General features: G+C 38.0%; 1 protein-coding gene across 1 annotated transcript in view; it reads left to right on the forward strand.

Moving 5' to 3' along the window:
• LOC145984986 (polyubiquitin-C-like) overlaps nt 1-16,902 on the forward strand; it is a 54,242-nt gene that overhangs the window by 27,850 nt on the left and 9,490 nt on the right. The window contains exon 2 of the mRNA XM_083118465.1: nt 9,134-9,327. Coding sequence (XP_082974591.1) covers nt 9,134-9,327 — 194 coding nt within the window. The remainder of the gene's footprint in view (nt 1-9,133; nt 9,328-16,902) is intronic.

The raw sequence follows: 16,902 nt of genomic DNA on the forward strand, positions 1-16,902 counted from the left end.
GTAATTCTTACGTTTAAAGCATAACCCTAATAAATTGATACACACAATTGGAAGTATTTACTTACATTAATATTAGTCAATATTTTAAACAGCTTTTAATTAATACGCGTCATTTTCAAACAAGGGTATCGGTGAGATAGGTAAGAGAATCAGCATGGGTGTGGATATCCGTTCAACTCTAATAATTATGAAATGTTTTATTACTTATTCCGCCCCACGGGGGAAAATGCAGCTTTCTAACATCCACATTTACAATTCCAACCCTCCGAAATAAAATCCTGCTTACTCCAGTGGTACTATAGCATGTTATGATGCGTCTGTCTCCATTAAGCGGGACTTTTCCTTCCAGATGGACATCACGGACGTTCTGATAATTCCCAGAGCAGCTGCTGTTCTCCCAATCACTTTTTTTAAACGGAATCAAAGGGCCATTATCATCTCTTTCATTTTCAAAATAATCTCGCACTGCACGAGTCTGGCCACGCATAGGAATACCACGCCCGACAACTTTTTTTTTCTTTCGATTTCGCCGGTGTATTCGCGTTATGCTCATCATCTTTCAGTATAAAAATCACAGATACGAAAAAAAAGCACAAACAAACCGCACAAAAACGCCGAACTTTTGCTGTCAGGCATACACTTGGCAACGCAGAATACCACGAGAATTCCCCCTCGACACGGCAACTGGTCAAAGCCGATTGGTTCAGCGATTCACGTGACCCTCCCTAACTTTCGACAGAAAAGACAAAAATAGAATTTCCAAGTCCATTCTTTCGCTCGCTCTCGCACTCTCTCTTTCTCTCCCCCTCTCTCGCGCAGGTTCGTAGGAGTGAGTCATCGACTGGGAGCGTTGGCAGCATACAAGCAAAGCTCACGACTCCTGAGGAACTACCACTTGTCATGGCAGTTCCTTTTCGGGAGGCAGTTCACCGGAGCTCGCTCACTCAAGCAGCCATTCAAAGGAACGATCAACTCCTCTCGATGTTGGTTTCGTGCAGCTGAAGTGAGGAGGGGGGGGAGGACTTGCTGGAGTTAGCTTTAGTGAAAAGAATTAGGAGAGAGGGAACTCCGCCTACTACAAGAAAACCAGAGCACGTACACAGCAGAAACAAAACAAAACACGGTCGCTCGCTCTCTCGCAGTCATGAGTCATCGACGGAGCTGGAACTGTAGGAGCGCTTGACAACGTACACTCAAAGCTCACGACTCCGAGGAACTACCACAGAGGAACTGCTCGTTCACTCCGAAGGAGCGAGCAGTTCACAGTTCCCAAGAGGGAGTCGTTCAAAAGGAACGACTCGTTCACGAACGACCCATCACTAATCAACTAGTATATCGCTGGACGTCGAAGTAACTAAAGCACGGAATTGACTTACTGTGTTCTTTATTTGCGGAAAGAGGTACTAAATCTGCAAGAGAAGAGTTTCCTAAGGACTGGAAGTGCGTAGCAAAGGTAAATGACAGCACAGGTTTTATGTGGCAAATATAGGAATGGTGAAAATTTGTGCAGCGTTGGATCTTCCGAGAATGTAGTTGCCTGCAATTAATTGTCATATAATTCTAGCGTTTTCGGATATAGTAACGATATTTTGATGCACCGACCAACACAGTTCTCTATTGAAAGTTGTTATCAGTAAGGTATACTTTTCAACAGTTTTCTCGAGTATTAATCATTTTGCAGGACGCCATCTTGTTATTGTACAGTTGAGCTTGTAGTTGCTTTCGCATCAGAGTAATCCGTGGAATCCTTTGCCGTATTCGGCGAGTTATGGTACTCGATGATTTGTGTAAATTATAACGATCGGTAGAATTTCAATATTTGTAAGAAAATGTGGAAGAAATACATGAAAGTAACACACAGAAAAGAGGGTTCATTTAGGAAGATTGCCATTGTTCTAGAATCTGAAATACGCAAGTAATTTAAAAATATTTCTTTTATTAAACATGTACCTGCTTCGAATACTAAAAACAATATTTTTAACACTGCTCTCAAGCGTAGGGAACCGGATTTCAACTGAAAGTCTGGTAACTTGATGTAATTATGATTGCATTCAATGTCGTTGCTTTGCAATTATAAGTTGGCTTTTATCTGCAGTCGAGAATAGTTAGAAAATTGGACCAGGTCCTAATTTTGTAATTTGAGCATCAGGATACACAAGTTTTCTAGAAGATAGTCTTTTCATGTCTAGAAGCGCATACTGAATAGGTGTTTTCTGTTCACTTACTGCATTTTTGTGCAGAACTATTGTTCTGTCCTCCTTATGTGCTAAGTTAGGTGCTTGGGTACTGGTGACTATCTGGCCACCAGGGTATGTGAAGATTATTTAATGTAAATATTTTGGGGGGTACTACTTTACTATACTGGAGACACCTATCAATGATTTATTTCGCAATTTTTTACATTGCTAATGTACTATTCTGCATTGCGGAACATTTCTTTAGGTGAAATAATTAATTTCTAACTAAAATAATGTCTTATTTCTTACATTAATGAGTACTTACTGTTGTTCCTTATTACCACAAACGGTAACGATTAGATAAGCCGGAGACGGATTTCTTCAAATTTACAGGAGAAATAACGAGAAAGTACTTATGGAATTGTGTTGTTGTGGACTTTCTAAAGCCGGGGAAATTGTTTTTTCGAATCTTGCAACTTATTTGGCCTGTAAGTAAGGTATTTTTCGTCATTCATGCATCTCGGTTGTACGATATCTCGTGCCGCCATTACCATCGACTTCGTGAATCAAATATTCCGTGGGATGTTGTCCGGATATGCGTAATTGAACGTAGTGACTAATTTTTTCGATGAAGCACATAATTAGGGGTAAAATGAGTGCTAATAGAACCTAACCTAACAGCCTAACCTCGTAGGCATACCTCGTCCCAGTGAATGGTTAGTGGGGCTATCGTGACCAGAAAGTGTAAAAAAGAAAAAGGTACTTACCCGAAGAGATGCTGGCTGGCCCACCGAATTAGCAATGACCAATAAATAACTATAATAACGATTACGCTTTTTTCATGGAATAAAAAGCGATCGGTAACATTATCGTATGGGTAAAACGGATTCCTTCAAATTTACAGGAGAAAGCACTTACGGAAATCATTTTCTTGGGCGTTTTGGAAGTTCCTGATGTAGATTTGATCCATTTTAATGTGAATGCGTTTTGTTTTCTGCGAAAATCTCTGTCCGACACGCTGTTTCTGCTCCCGCCATTTGCTTTTTGCATGAGAGTGCAATGTTCCGTGTGTTAAGACGATGCAACCCCGTAGCCAGTGTTTCAGCCTCGCCGTGTTTTCACTAGAACCACCTGTCGAGTTCGGAACAAGCCATTTTTCCCCGAATGGGTGTCACTTATCGCACAACATTGTAGCAACATTGTGTTCAGACGTCACAGGAGAGAGCTGTTTTTACAATTTTTCTTTGTATTTATGCTAATGGAACCTAACCTAACCACGTAGGCATTCCTCGTCTGACGTCAATATTCAAGGTTGCAAGATGGTTGTGCGTAAAGGAACTGCATTAACGAATTTCGAAAGAGATGGTTCCGACCCGAATGGGTGTCACTTATCGCACAACACTCTAGCAACATTATGTTCTGATGTCACAGGAGAGACCTTTTTCATGTTAGGCAATACAAAGGTAACGCGTCTCTTAGCGAAAGTATTATTTTTTCTTTGTATTTATGCTAATGGAACCTAACCTAACAGGCCTAACCTAACCACGTAGGCATTCCTCGTCTGACGTCAATATTCAAGGTTGCAAGAGTGTTGTGCGTAAAGGAAGAGCATTAACGAATTGCGAAAGAAAGATGGTTCCGAATTGCGAAAGGAAGATGGTTCCGAATTGCTGTTTATGGACAATGAACGTGGTAAATCGCAAGGTTATTTTACAAGTTCTACACGTAAATGCGACGTATTAGCATAATTTCAAATAGGGGCACGAAAGTAGATATTTTCCGGTGAACGAGGTTGCACCACTGCATAAATCGACAAAACACTCTCAGAACGCCCCCTAAACCAGTATGCTATCACGGCCATAATGTGTTACAGATTCGAAACAACAAGTAACAGTAAGTACTCGTAAATAGAGAAAATAAACATTATCTTAGTTAGAAATGCATTATTTCGCCTTAAGAAATGTTCCGCAACACGTTAGCAATGTAAAGAAGTCCGAAATATATGATTCGTAGGTGTTTCACCCATACGATAATAGTACCAAGCGATCCCCAGCTTGAAAAATGTTCCGGTATGCATATGAGGTAAGTTGAAATTATTTTTATTTGAAAATAAGAGTTTAATATGTCTCCGGCTTATCTAATTGGTACCCCACACACAATATGGCGACATCTTACCCGTTCATAGCACATTGTGCCACTGTTTTGTCGATTTGGAGTGTGCATGCAGTGTTGCAACCTTGTTCACCGAAAAATACCTGAATTTTTAAAAAAATTAAGACATTCACAATTTTTTCACCAAACAAAAGTTGAATTTTTGACATAGAGTAATTATTAAACCATTGACGTTAGCCCAAAAAACCATCCATGGGTAGCCCCACAAACCATTGATGTTAGCCCAAAAATTCACGATAGCGCCACGAACCATCACGGGAACGAGGTATGCCTGTTAGGTTAGGTTCCATTAGCACTCCTTTCGTTCAATTTAGCATATACGGACAACATCGGTTTTTCTCTATGAAAGAAAATACATTGAATTCTTTTAATTTTAACCTTCCACATCCTGCATTCCACTGCTTCCTTCAATATTCAGTGTTGAATTACAAATTCCATGGTATCTTCCACACCCGGCAACAACTTCACGATGCATCCTCGACACGTCATCTTGTAGCGATAACATGGGGTGGTTTGAAACACTGACTGCGTGGTTTACACATTGTGCTCTCGTGCAGAAAGCAAATGGCGGCAGCAGCAATAGTGTATCGGAAATGGATTTTCGTAGACACATGAATTCGCATTAAAATGTATCAAAACTACATTCCCGAACATCAACAACGCTACAGAAAATGATTTGCGTGAGTACTTTCTCCTGTAAATTTGAAGAAATAAGTCTCTGGTATAGTAAAGTGTTAGCATGTTGGGTAAAAATGTCATAGCTGGAAAATGGATTTCTTCAAATTTACAGCAGAAAGTACGTAAGGGATTGAGTTTCTGGATTTTCGGTACTAATCTGATATTCCCCGGACAGATTTCTTCATTATTACAGAAGGAACTACTTATGGTAATAAGTTCCTGTAGCATTGTCTAACATCTCGAAGGTGTTTTTGTGTCATGTGGGAATGTTTGTTTCATAGTGAAATTCATCTTCTTTTTTGAAGATGAATTCTCAGACTGACAATAGCGTTTGGCACGTACACCTTCGTCATGATTGTGTTTTGTTCATTGGGTATCCACTGTTGCGAACTGTCTGTGTTTGCAACGAAAGTTAGAAACATGGCGATTTGGGAAGTGTGGTGAAATTCGAACCGGGTGTGGAAGATCCAGTGGATTTTTTAATTTCATTGAACATGGGATCATGAAGAGAGGAATGTCGAAAATGTGGCGGTGAATATAAGCTACTTGTTGGAAGGAATGGGCTGTGGGTATATGCCTAATATGACGTGTCGTGGATGCATGGTGAAATTCAGGTAAGTTTTCCGTATCGTGGAAACTGATTTCTTCAAATTTAAAAGTTTGGGGCAGGTGACCCTGGTCAATTTCTAACAGTCCTTTAACAGGGACTATGGAAAAAGCTGGGGAGCTGGAGCCGAGGGGGGGGGGGGGGCTGTGGTAGGGGTAGGTCAATTACCCCAGGGCGGAGGCCGGAATCGATGGGAAATTTGGACTCTACAATTTCAAACTACAATATCTCAACTTCAAACGGCTGCACATGCGTAAATACTATTTTCCCCGCTCCAAAAAAGAAAAAAACCTTCTGAAATCGAGGTTGTAGAATGGGACACCGGACCCACCTCTGTTTCTGTTACGGACTTTCTGTAATGCAATTTGCCGGGACTGGTTTCATGACGGGGCCACCAAGCGGCAGACGCTCTCGCAGTTGGAGACTTAAAATAACCTTCCTGTAGAGTGCGTTTAGGGACTTTTATTTTAATGCTGTGAGAACCATCTGACCTGCCTAATGTATCCACGAAAGCATATATTGAACAATATTGTAAGTAATCGCTAATACTTAGCTGTATGTGTTAACCATCTAAAAATTGCATTCGTAGCATGATGAAATCTCAATAAAACGAAAGGATCTTAGGCCTAAGCTTGATACACATCACAACTAAAGAGCACATATATAGGTGTAGTGGGCCAGGATTTGAAATCTTATGCAAAATACTAAAATCTGTTGTTGACATTAAAAAAAATGAGGGTCAAGCATATAATACCCATGAGAAAGGAATTGAAATGCAATCCAAATAACTTATTGTTAATGGTTGTCTTGTCATAAATAGAAGTATTAGTTCAAGACGTATATATCAACAGGTTTCTCAATTTTTAAAAATATGTGAAAGAACCAATTCCATTTAAAAAAAAAAAAAATTATTGAGGTGAGGGCGTGAGGTGGCTGTATGAATAATCTTCAGAAAAGTGATTTTAGGTAAAAGTTTACTATCCACAAACACTTGTGTAACTTCTTTGTTTTGTCTCTTTTTAACATTCATACTTACGTATCTGCTTTGCGGTACATTCTGTAAGGTGTATTCACATTTTTTTCCCCTTATGAGTACTTCTTTATTTTCGTTTTTGCACTTCCATAAGACACAAATGGCACGTACACCTCCGTAGATCATCGCGAGGCGTTCTTGTTTTGCCGATTTTCATTGGGTATACAGAGTTTCAGATTTTCATTGGAACAAGATATGATTCATAAAACTTTTAAATTGGTACAGAAAAAGACTTCTTTTGGTTGGCAGAGCTTACCAACGTCCATGCAAATATGGAAATTAAGCAGCGTAGTTGCTAGAATTCGCTTGGTAATGTTGTGTTAGAGAATTTCTGGCCAGGATATCCGGTGTACTAGGCGGGACAATCTCCGAACAGTAATTTGCTGTAGTGGTTAGTGGCACCATCTTTCGGAGCGTGTTGTGTTTTGTAATAAGAGTTCGAGTCCTGGTCAAGGGTATTTTTTGTTCTTGTCAATTATTTATTACGTGTGTTGCATTTAATTCACCCTTTATTGTTGAATGATCTTCTCGGATAAATATTAGAGTAAATTTTAAAATTATTTTTACTCGTACCTTCATATTTTAAGAAGTTTAGAAAGCATTCTTACTATTAACATCAGGTTTTTTCGCTCAACAGCATGCATAGAGAGATACAAAGCATGCAGTCAAATGTACAATATTTACATATTAATAACAATAATAGTGTTGATATCAACAAACCGTTATTATTAACTCTACTTTCGAGTTCTTCACGCTTCTTGTGCCTCAGAACATAATTTCCCCCACGTGGAATTGGCCTTTATTAGAAGAAAACCAAATTTGTAGTGCTGTCTTTTGTTAATTTATTTCGTAAGCATACAAAATGGATGCGCAGCCATGGTTCCTATCGTTTCACAATGCAATAACATGCTTTCGAGCGCAGTGTGTTTGTAGTTCTATATTTAAATGCCAGGCTGTGTGCCAGTCAATGCAGTTTGAAACTATACTAACAGATGGCACGCAGATCGATTTTATATAATTTCCGTGCTTCAGAATTGCCAACACACTGTTTCGGAGAACGAATCATGGTTTAGTTAACTGGCAGTTACTTTCACATTGAAAAACCCAGTGCTGGTTAAGACTGGCTGTTATCTCCAACTGGCAGTTAGTTAACAGAAAGATTAACAGGACATTGAAAAACTGGCCCTTAGTGCATGAAGTGTACACAGAGCAAGAAGCTTTCATATGAGTCACAATATTCCCAATGCACTAAAAATTTTAAGTTTCTAGTGGACAACCACAGAAATTCGCTAATTATGACAAAATTTAATGTGAATCACAATGACCTAATGAAAATTTTAAAGCTTCTCATGGGTGTACAGAGGATTGTACCTATGGTTGGTCACCAGCAACTGTTACTTATACCTGGACTCCTTACGTGTGTATGTAACTTAATCCATGCATAATGAAAAAGCCTTTTTCACTAAGCAGTTTCTTGCAAAATAATAACAGCATCGTTAGTATGCACAGAATAATTTTCCCAATCTTGGCTTATTTCCACAATTGCATCCATTACTTTCAACACTTCCTTATTCTCTTGTGCCACTCTTGAAAATCTGTACACAATTGGGACTGCAGATATAATTTGGGATATTAATTACATTTGTGTGTGCAGGAAAATGTGTGAAAGTCTTTTAAAATTAAACTATGTGGTAACATGCCACTTCAAAAAAAATATATTTTAAGCAGTAAGTTAAAACCCTAGAATGATCTCTAAGTTTATTTCAGAACTCTGCAATATGGGATCAGTTTTTTAGTAGTTGAATTCTTTTTGTACATGTTGAGGTGTTGGCATTATTTAGAACCTAAATAAACAATGTAACACAAATCCCAATCTAAATATCTGCATTAATGAATGCTTAGTATATAGTCCTCATGATACCTTACGTTGGCATCTTTTAAATTCACAAATATTTTGTGATGAAATTTGGAATATTGTGAATCAGAGTAACATGTCTGCAACATTGAAATAGGTTTCAATTACCTGAATTCAATTAAATGTATTACTAATGGTGATAGACCATATTAACTTCTTTTTGAGAATCTTTTCATCATTTGCAAAATTGTATATTACAAATAATTTTCTTTTTTTAGCCTTAGCTAAGATTATCTTAAGCCAGTAGTTAGTAGCGGAGTATTTGTTGCAGTTCTCTGGCTTGACGAATCTGGCAAAAAAGTTCTATCACTTGTTTTAAAGATTACCATTAATGGTGACATTCATGAACCAATACACTCCTGAAAAGAAAGTGACTTATCAGTTCTAAAATGGTAATTTGGTTAGCTTTACTGTTCTATTTAGTTCTGTAGATGATAATGGTATTTACTTGAAATGGTTGCAACTGCAAGAACATAATCCTAGAGAATTGTGTTGTAATTTTTCATGTAAATATAGAATTTTATATGTTCAAGTATTAATTTTTGTTGTAGGAAAATGCAGATCTTCGTGAAGACATTGACAGGGAAGACAATAACCCTAGAGGTGGAGCCTTCAGACACCATTGAGAATGTGAAGGCCAAAATCCAGGATAAAGAGGGAATTCCTCCAGATCAGCAGAGGTTGATTTTTGCAGGAAAGCAGCTTGAAGATGGTCGAACCTTGTCTGACTACAACATTCAGAAAGGTAAGTAATCTTCAATGATTACACATCCTGATTTAGTATACAGAAACTTCGGTAGCAGTTTCATTTTTAAAATACAGCAGTTACATGTTGTATATGATTTGAACCAGTTTTGATACTTAGGTGTCATTTTCCAACATGCTTCACACTTGGCTTGACTATCCACATGCTTCAACCATTTGTGAGAGGCACCTGAATCTTGTAACTTAGGACAAGAGACCTATCTTTCTGAAGACCATTGGTGGCAGGTTTCTAAAACTAGTATTTTCTTGCTGTACTGCTGCTTGGCATGCATCTTTTGTTTGTAGTTCTCTAGGTGCGCTGTTGTTAACTGTGCATCTGGGTCTGTCTTCTATTTCCGGACGGTAACTGTTGTAGTAGGGGAATCAGTGTGGTGTGCTTGCCTGCTATCGATGTTAATCTTGTGCGGGAAGTGCATCATGGTGAGTTTCCTTGATTTTGGTGTCTACGAGCGTGTGGGCAGTGTTTGACTTGAACCTTTTGAATTTTATGGCTATTGTATTTGATGTTTAGCAAGACCAGTAGTGGGTTGGGCTTTTTTTCGCATCTGGTAGGTGCTGTTGGATTCTTCATTGACAGATCTGATGGAGCTGCCGATGTAATGTGCCTTGCTTTCACACTGCATCGTATACACCTGGGTTATCAAGGGGGGGGGGGGAGAGGAAGTACCATTTATGTATGTTCAGTTTATCAGCTATATTGGAATTTGGTTTGTGCACTACTTTGATGCCATATGGCTATGTGTTTGGAAGTGGTGGGATGGAAGGGGAAGGCAAACCATGTATATTGGCCGCGGGAGTTTGACTGTGGCTGGGTAGATTGTGGTTGGTTAGGGTGTCTGACCTGTATTTCCGCCTTACTGCACAAAGTGGAAATTTGTGCTTCAGTGTAGCAATGTTTCAGGGCTATTTCAGTGATGGTGGCTGTCTCCTCTCGTAGATCCTCTTCTCTGCAACAGTAGGAGAAGGCTCTTCGATGAAAGTTCAGCCACACATTGGCTTTTTGTTTTGGGGGGATGGCTAGAGAGAGCATGTATGTACTGGTTGCCTGCATACAATTTTCTGTAGACAGTGGTTATGAATTTAAGTGAACGGCTAATGGGTAATGTCCAGGAAGTTGATTTTACCATGTTTTTCTTGTTCTACAGTGAAGTTGAGCCTGGGGCGGATGCTATTTAGCTTGTTCACTAGAAGGTTGAGTTCTTTTGTATTTTTGTATACAACTATTGTCGTCCGCGTACCTTCCATATCGGATGTATTGTAGTTCTGGAGTTTCTCTTTTTCAGCCAAGTTCATGACTATGTTGGCTAAAGGAGCTGAAAGCGGATTGCCCATCGCAAGGCCCTTGGATTGATTGTAAAATTTATCCTCAAACTGAAAGGTGTGTTTTAGACAAACTTCCAATAGCCTGGTTATCTCTTGTACCTTTAGATCAGGGATTCTGTTTGTTGTCAGCCATCTTTCAACTGAGTGCAGTGCTAGGTCTATGGGGATTGAACTGTACATATCTTACTATGTCATTGCTGGCTAATTTTGCACTGTCAGCTTGCACTATTGAAGTCACCCTTCTCAGTTTCATAGCAAGGAGAAACTACATTACCATCTGCCACTTTTGATAGGGTACTGAGGCAGACAGCTGATAAGTCTAGGAATATTTATCATGCATTGGCTTTGTAATGCATACCTGCTGGCACAGGTGGGTGACTAGAAATGCCATGTGTGGAATCCACAAGTTGTAACTATGTTCAGTGTTGCCCAATGCAAATGTTACCCACACTGTCATTCATGAATATTTACTGTAATCTAAAAAATGGAATACATTACAGTTATCTTACTTTGGTTTCAAAAGAACACATTCACAATACATGTGTACAATTAGGACATGTAAATGTTTACACAAATATCACATCAGGCAGAGCCTGCATGTTTCGCTCAAATATCTTTTCTTAGTACATCTCGTGTGTGTGTGCCAAATTTAATGAAGTATCACATCTGTTCTCTGTAGTTCAGGCTTTGCCAGTGTAACTTTACGTTCACAAATTTAAATCCCAACAACAAAGCATGTAATTTCAGTAATGTTACTTGTGTTGTTACTTCCAGCTCTGCATTTTTTGTATGAACACTGATATGCAAAAATCAATGTTTAATATTAAAATCTGCAATCTACATTTATCTAATTCTGAGACTTATATTTATTGTAGGTGACTAGTAAAGGATTGCTAAGAAAGTATATTCTTAAAATCTAAGTTAACATCTCTGCATGCTGGGTATACCACAGGAGGTATCCTTGCTATATAAAATTAATTTCATTTTGCTATAATGTTTAATAAACTGCTGGTTTTGGCTTGTTTCTGACCCTGGTATTCTGCACCAATAGTCTAGGCTGCTATGCCAAACTCGTGGTTTAATTTTATTCTTCTATCTTGCACATTATGGTTCAAAATACCTCTCATTTGGAATCAAGGTTTTCAACATTAGTTTCTTAATTTTTCATCCCCATTGCCATTTGGTGTGATTTTTGTTTGCTTGATTTTTGCCTTTTGGATTTATTTTGGAGCCTGAGATGAATTTTTTGTGCCTATAAAAGGTTGGATGCTTTATTTTTTATATATTTCTGCTTTCTCTCTTCACACTGTAATAGATAATATCTTGTTTTGTGAGCATCCCTTCATGAATTTCTCATGAACACAATCATTGTCCCGATTGGTTGAAAGCAAAATAAAATTAATAGAATGCTGAGCTTCAAGTGACCAAGCATGCCCTTCTGTTGTTCAAGTCCTTTTTGGAGCATTCAGTCATTTCCTGTGTGCCATGATTGGATGAAATTATTCATCATGAACAAATTTCATAAATTATAAAGTACTTTGTGGTGTCTTGTAAAGTATTAACCGAAATATGTTGTCTGTGAACTGTAGCAGAGTTAGACTTCATTTCTCTGCAAATCATGTAGGCCACAGATGCTAATAATTTTTGTTGGTGAAAAGTGTAAATTGTATGCATTCACAAATCTTTAAACATTAATTCAGTTAAAAACAACTTCCAGATCACTGTTTACATGGAGTAGGACCCCTTTTGCATATAAATCTGCACCCTGTTAATGGTAATTTTACCGATACACTGATATGCCTGTATTGGCAGGTACCAATGTGAGAGGGGGAGAGAGAGAGTGCAGATTAATTGGTCCAAGATGAAGAAATGAGAATATACCATGGTCCAATCATCTGAAAAAATATAATTCAGTGATGCATTATCCCCAGGGGTAGAAAAATACAGGGTGCAGATTCACCATGTCACCCCTGTTACTTGAATTTTTAAATTTAATTCTAAAAAGATTTTAGTTTGCTTGCATAAATTTTCAGTACTGATTTTTTAAATGACTAGTAAGTACATTATATTGATTAGGTTTATTTTACTTACCATTTCTGCCACTTTTGAGACTGCAAAGATGAGGATGAGTGGTGATATGATATTGAAGGGAACACTCACAAAGAACATCCACGCCAAGGCTGGAACCCCTGGCATAGTTTAGTGTATGTTTTCATGTGTTTTCTGTATTTTGGTGGAAAATCAAATAACACAAGTCAGTTTCGTAAGGATGGTTGGGAACTAATTGATGGCAGTTTCCATAAGTGTCTATTAAAAAAATGAATTACTTTTAAATCAACCTTGTATTAATAAATTGGCTGTTTAAGGTCCCATTTCAAATGTGTAGCTTTATCTGTTTGATTCATGGTTTTTTCTTAGTCCGTATTTAAAAAGAAAGAAAATTCTGTCTCCTTGAAAAGATAACTTTCACCTGATTTATTTTTAGTTCTTTCTACCACCACTTAATCCCATGTAATTCTGGCTACATCACTACTTTATTGCAATATTTAGTTTTAAGACTAGGTAGTAAGTTTTAAACTAACAATTGGTTGAGTATTTGAAGGTGTTTGGTATTATGTTACTACTACAGATTTATTTCACTTAAATATTTAATAAAAGAATTACCATGTAGATGTACTGAGTTTACTTGAATGTAATACTCTACTCTAGTTTTCATAACTGTGAAACAAAAATATTGAGTTAAATGTAATGTGCACCTCAAAATATAGTTGTTTTATGTAACACATTTGTAACGAATTTAATTTTATTACTGGAATCTGTGATTTTGATTTTATACTAGATCTGGAGAATGCATTACACTTGGATATAATGCACACATTAATTTTGGAGACAAATCTGACCATAAAAGTGCATCTAGGTTTAAGTACCTAACCTAACTAGAGTTGAATGACACATTCTTCCAAATGCCTTTCTTTACTAGTTTTACTGCATTTAAACATAATCTCAATTACTGAATACTTAACTGGTATTTCACAACTAAATTGGTGAAATTTGGTGTCTCATGGCAGATTGATGCACATTTTGCATCATATTCTCAGTGACATGGCTTGTCCCCGCTGTCCACTTCCCTGCAAAAACCAAAGCAAGTGACACGGTTGACATCTGAAAGTATTGAGCCCAATCTCGGTCTTGGTTAACATGACCAGTTCTTGTTTGAACAAGATTCCCTCATACCACCCTCCCTGAGTCTGTGAATCAAAAGACTTGACAAGTCAACAGTCCTTTCGTGGTTCTGATTTATGACTGGAGGGCGGATAAGGATTTGTCTCCTGTAAATTAACCTCTTAAGTCCCGGTCGGTCATACCTTGTCTGATGGAACAACCTTTTTTCGTCGCGATGCTGGTGCTCTTCAACTCCCGAATGATGTCAGCAGCAGCTGCTAAATTTACACCTCTTTGTCGATGCAGTTAAAGAGGCATTGAATGACAAAGCTCACAGAAGTAAGTAGGCACCATTGTAAATGCTTGTTTTCAATGGTTGTGTACAATCTAGTGCCTTGCAGGAAAGCGACTTAGGAGGAAATTGTTTGTCTGTAGTTTTCCTTCTAAACATGCCGAAGCAGGTCATGGCCTGAGGTGGCATTGTTGTGAAAAGTGTTGCGGCGATAACTTTTCAGCGGGTGAAATGGACTTTGCACAATGCTTGCTTCAGAAGACAACCACTCCTTTGGTAGGAAAATGAAAGTGGGGGAAATGGTAGGATTGGGGCTAAAAATAACTCTTGCACTTCAATTTGCATGTTTCAAACCCTTCTTGAAAAAAAACTCTTGCACTGTTTTTTTCTTTGCATAGCGAATTCATTAGGAACAAAACAAATATTGAATTTTAATGTAGACATGTGGTTGCAAATAGGACCTATAATTTGTTCCTGTCCCATGTCTCGAGAGGGAGGGGCAAAATTTTGTCTTCTTTTTTTCAATTTTCACATTTGAAGCCACGAATAATAACAAATGCATACAGATAGCAACACTTAGTCTTTTCTATGTCAAAGTCCATTTTATGCTTAGTAAAATGTTCTTTGTTTTACTAAATTATCTGCTATAAGAAGGAAGCTATAACTATTTTTGCTAAACCTTACAAAGCTAGTTTAAGTGGCATGGGACAGAGGTTAAAACTACATAAGCGCCATGGGACTGTAATGGTTAAAGGGTCAGAATTACATAGCTGCTAAAAACTGCAACTTCATGCATTATGTCCCTGAATTGAAAGTTTCACTTACTGTTTATTTCAAGCAGCTTCCATGCATGTGTTGAGCACCCAAATGTGCTGGGTCCATTAATTTCACTGCATGCATTTTCATGTGTAAAATGGAATGCCATGTAATACAGTGCAAAGTTAGAATTATGTAATTGTCAGAATGACTGTCACTAGTGAAAACCTGAAGGGGAAGGCCTATTTTCAATTTATGCATTTTTTTTTAATGTAATATTTTCAATATAATTCAGGTATACCATGCTCAGGGCCAGTTAAACTGTTTTCAACATCAGATTTAATTTTGGTATCTATTTCTGAGCAGTGTTTGAGTTGTTCCATTCCTGTACGTTATTTTGAAAAGTAATGCTTTCATCTGTGTTTTGTTTTTAGAAACTGCAATTTTTTTTGAAGTGGGAGGGAAAATTCTAACTGTTAGAAATTAGTGTGCCAACATGAAAAGAGCTGATAATCCCACTTATCCAGGGGAACATAATAGGGACTTGTTCAAAGTGGACGGACATCACTAATTATGTGAAAATATAAGCATGTGATTGTCCTTAACCTGGTGGTGTAGTGGTGTGTAAATAAGGGGGCCGGGTGAAGTCCCATAAGGTTTTGGATATTTTTAAACTGTAGGTCCAGTCATGATTAACCTATCTGTGCATCAAGTTGACTTTAATCTAATAATTTGAATGTGGTGTGAACCATGCTAAATCTGCCGCAAAATTAGTTTGGTATTGAGAGCTGAAGGAACACGCGTCACGGTGTTGCCATATCATAGTCGTCTGACGCTGTGTCGAGGAAAACGTGTTATGAAAAGGAACAACAATGATGAAATGTGTTATGGTTTTTCGAGGAAAACGGAATAACAATGATGACAACAATGATGAATGTGTTATTGTTTTCTCTCTTCATTTCCATCTCCCTTACAACATGAACGAATTAACGAAACGAGCATTGTTTACAGGTTACCTTTTCAATCCATTCTGTATATACACTTTCAATAATCATTTCTTTCCGAAGTCCCCGTTAAAGTCTGCCCGTCTTTCAATTATACCGCAACTGAATTGCACAAAGTCCTGTTGGTGGGGCGTCTGACTTTCACGTGTGAGACCCGCGGTTGTTTGTGGAACTTTTTTAAATATCCCGAGCGGCTCCGGGGTCGACTCAGCCCAAGTGAGTACCTGGGGCAAACCTGCGGTAAAGGCGGTTGGTGAATCACATCACCTCCATAATATGGCCTAGGTAGAGGTCGAGAATGTGTGGAGCTTTACCTCCACATCCCCATACGACTCCATACTTTACTTTATTTTGCATCCATTTTTTTTTTTGTATGAGAATCCCAGATATTTTATGACTGTCCTTAAAGATGTTTCCCCACCTTGAAAAAATGCCGAATCTTTCAACGAAACTCGCAGTTTCCCTACAGTGGGATAATCTTTCCTCCTTTAATAAGAGTAAATATGGCGACGAATAGCATCTTGCTGAAAGGTATCTAAATTTGTCATTCGTTTACTGATATTCCTCTTCTTTCCTGGGGTTTCCAATTTTGAAGCCTCGCATTTATTTATTTATTTATTTATTTCTACCACATTATATTTTTCTTTCCCTATGGTAACAATAGTGTTCTTAGACATGCCGAAAGCAGCAGCAGTTCTGTCCAGAACTTTATTTACAGAAATGATTAGAGCCCCATTGTTTTTCTCTTGCTCAAATTATTTGCGCTCAGAACAAACCATCTCCCGCGTTTGTCCTTTGAGAAGAATTCCTTTTGCTTTTAGATGGCCTCTTTGGTACATTGTCATCCCGAGTATTGCCTCCTGTGCTTGACATTCTTCACACAAGCTCACGACACACTCAAGAACACAGAAAATTATGTACAAAAAGTAACAACTAAAACAACACGCTATATACAACAAAGAATACTCTAAATTCAATAAACACTAAACAAACGGACCGGTTAAAATATCACAGCAAC

The sequence above is a fragment of the Lepisma saccharinum genome, chromosome 3 (assembly GCF_977018435.1).
Source record: "Lepisma saccharinum chromosome 3, izLepSacc3.1, whole genome shotgun sequence".
NCBI classification, from domain to species: Eukaryota; Metazoa; Arthropoda; class Insecta; order Zygentoma; family Lepismatidae; genus Lepisma; species Lepisma saccharinum.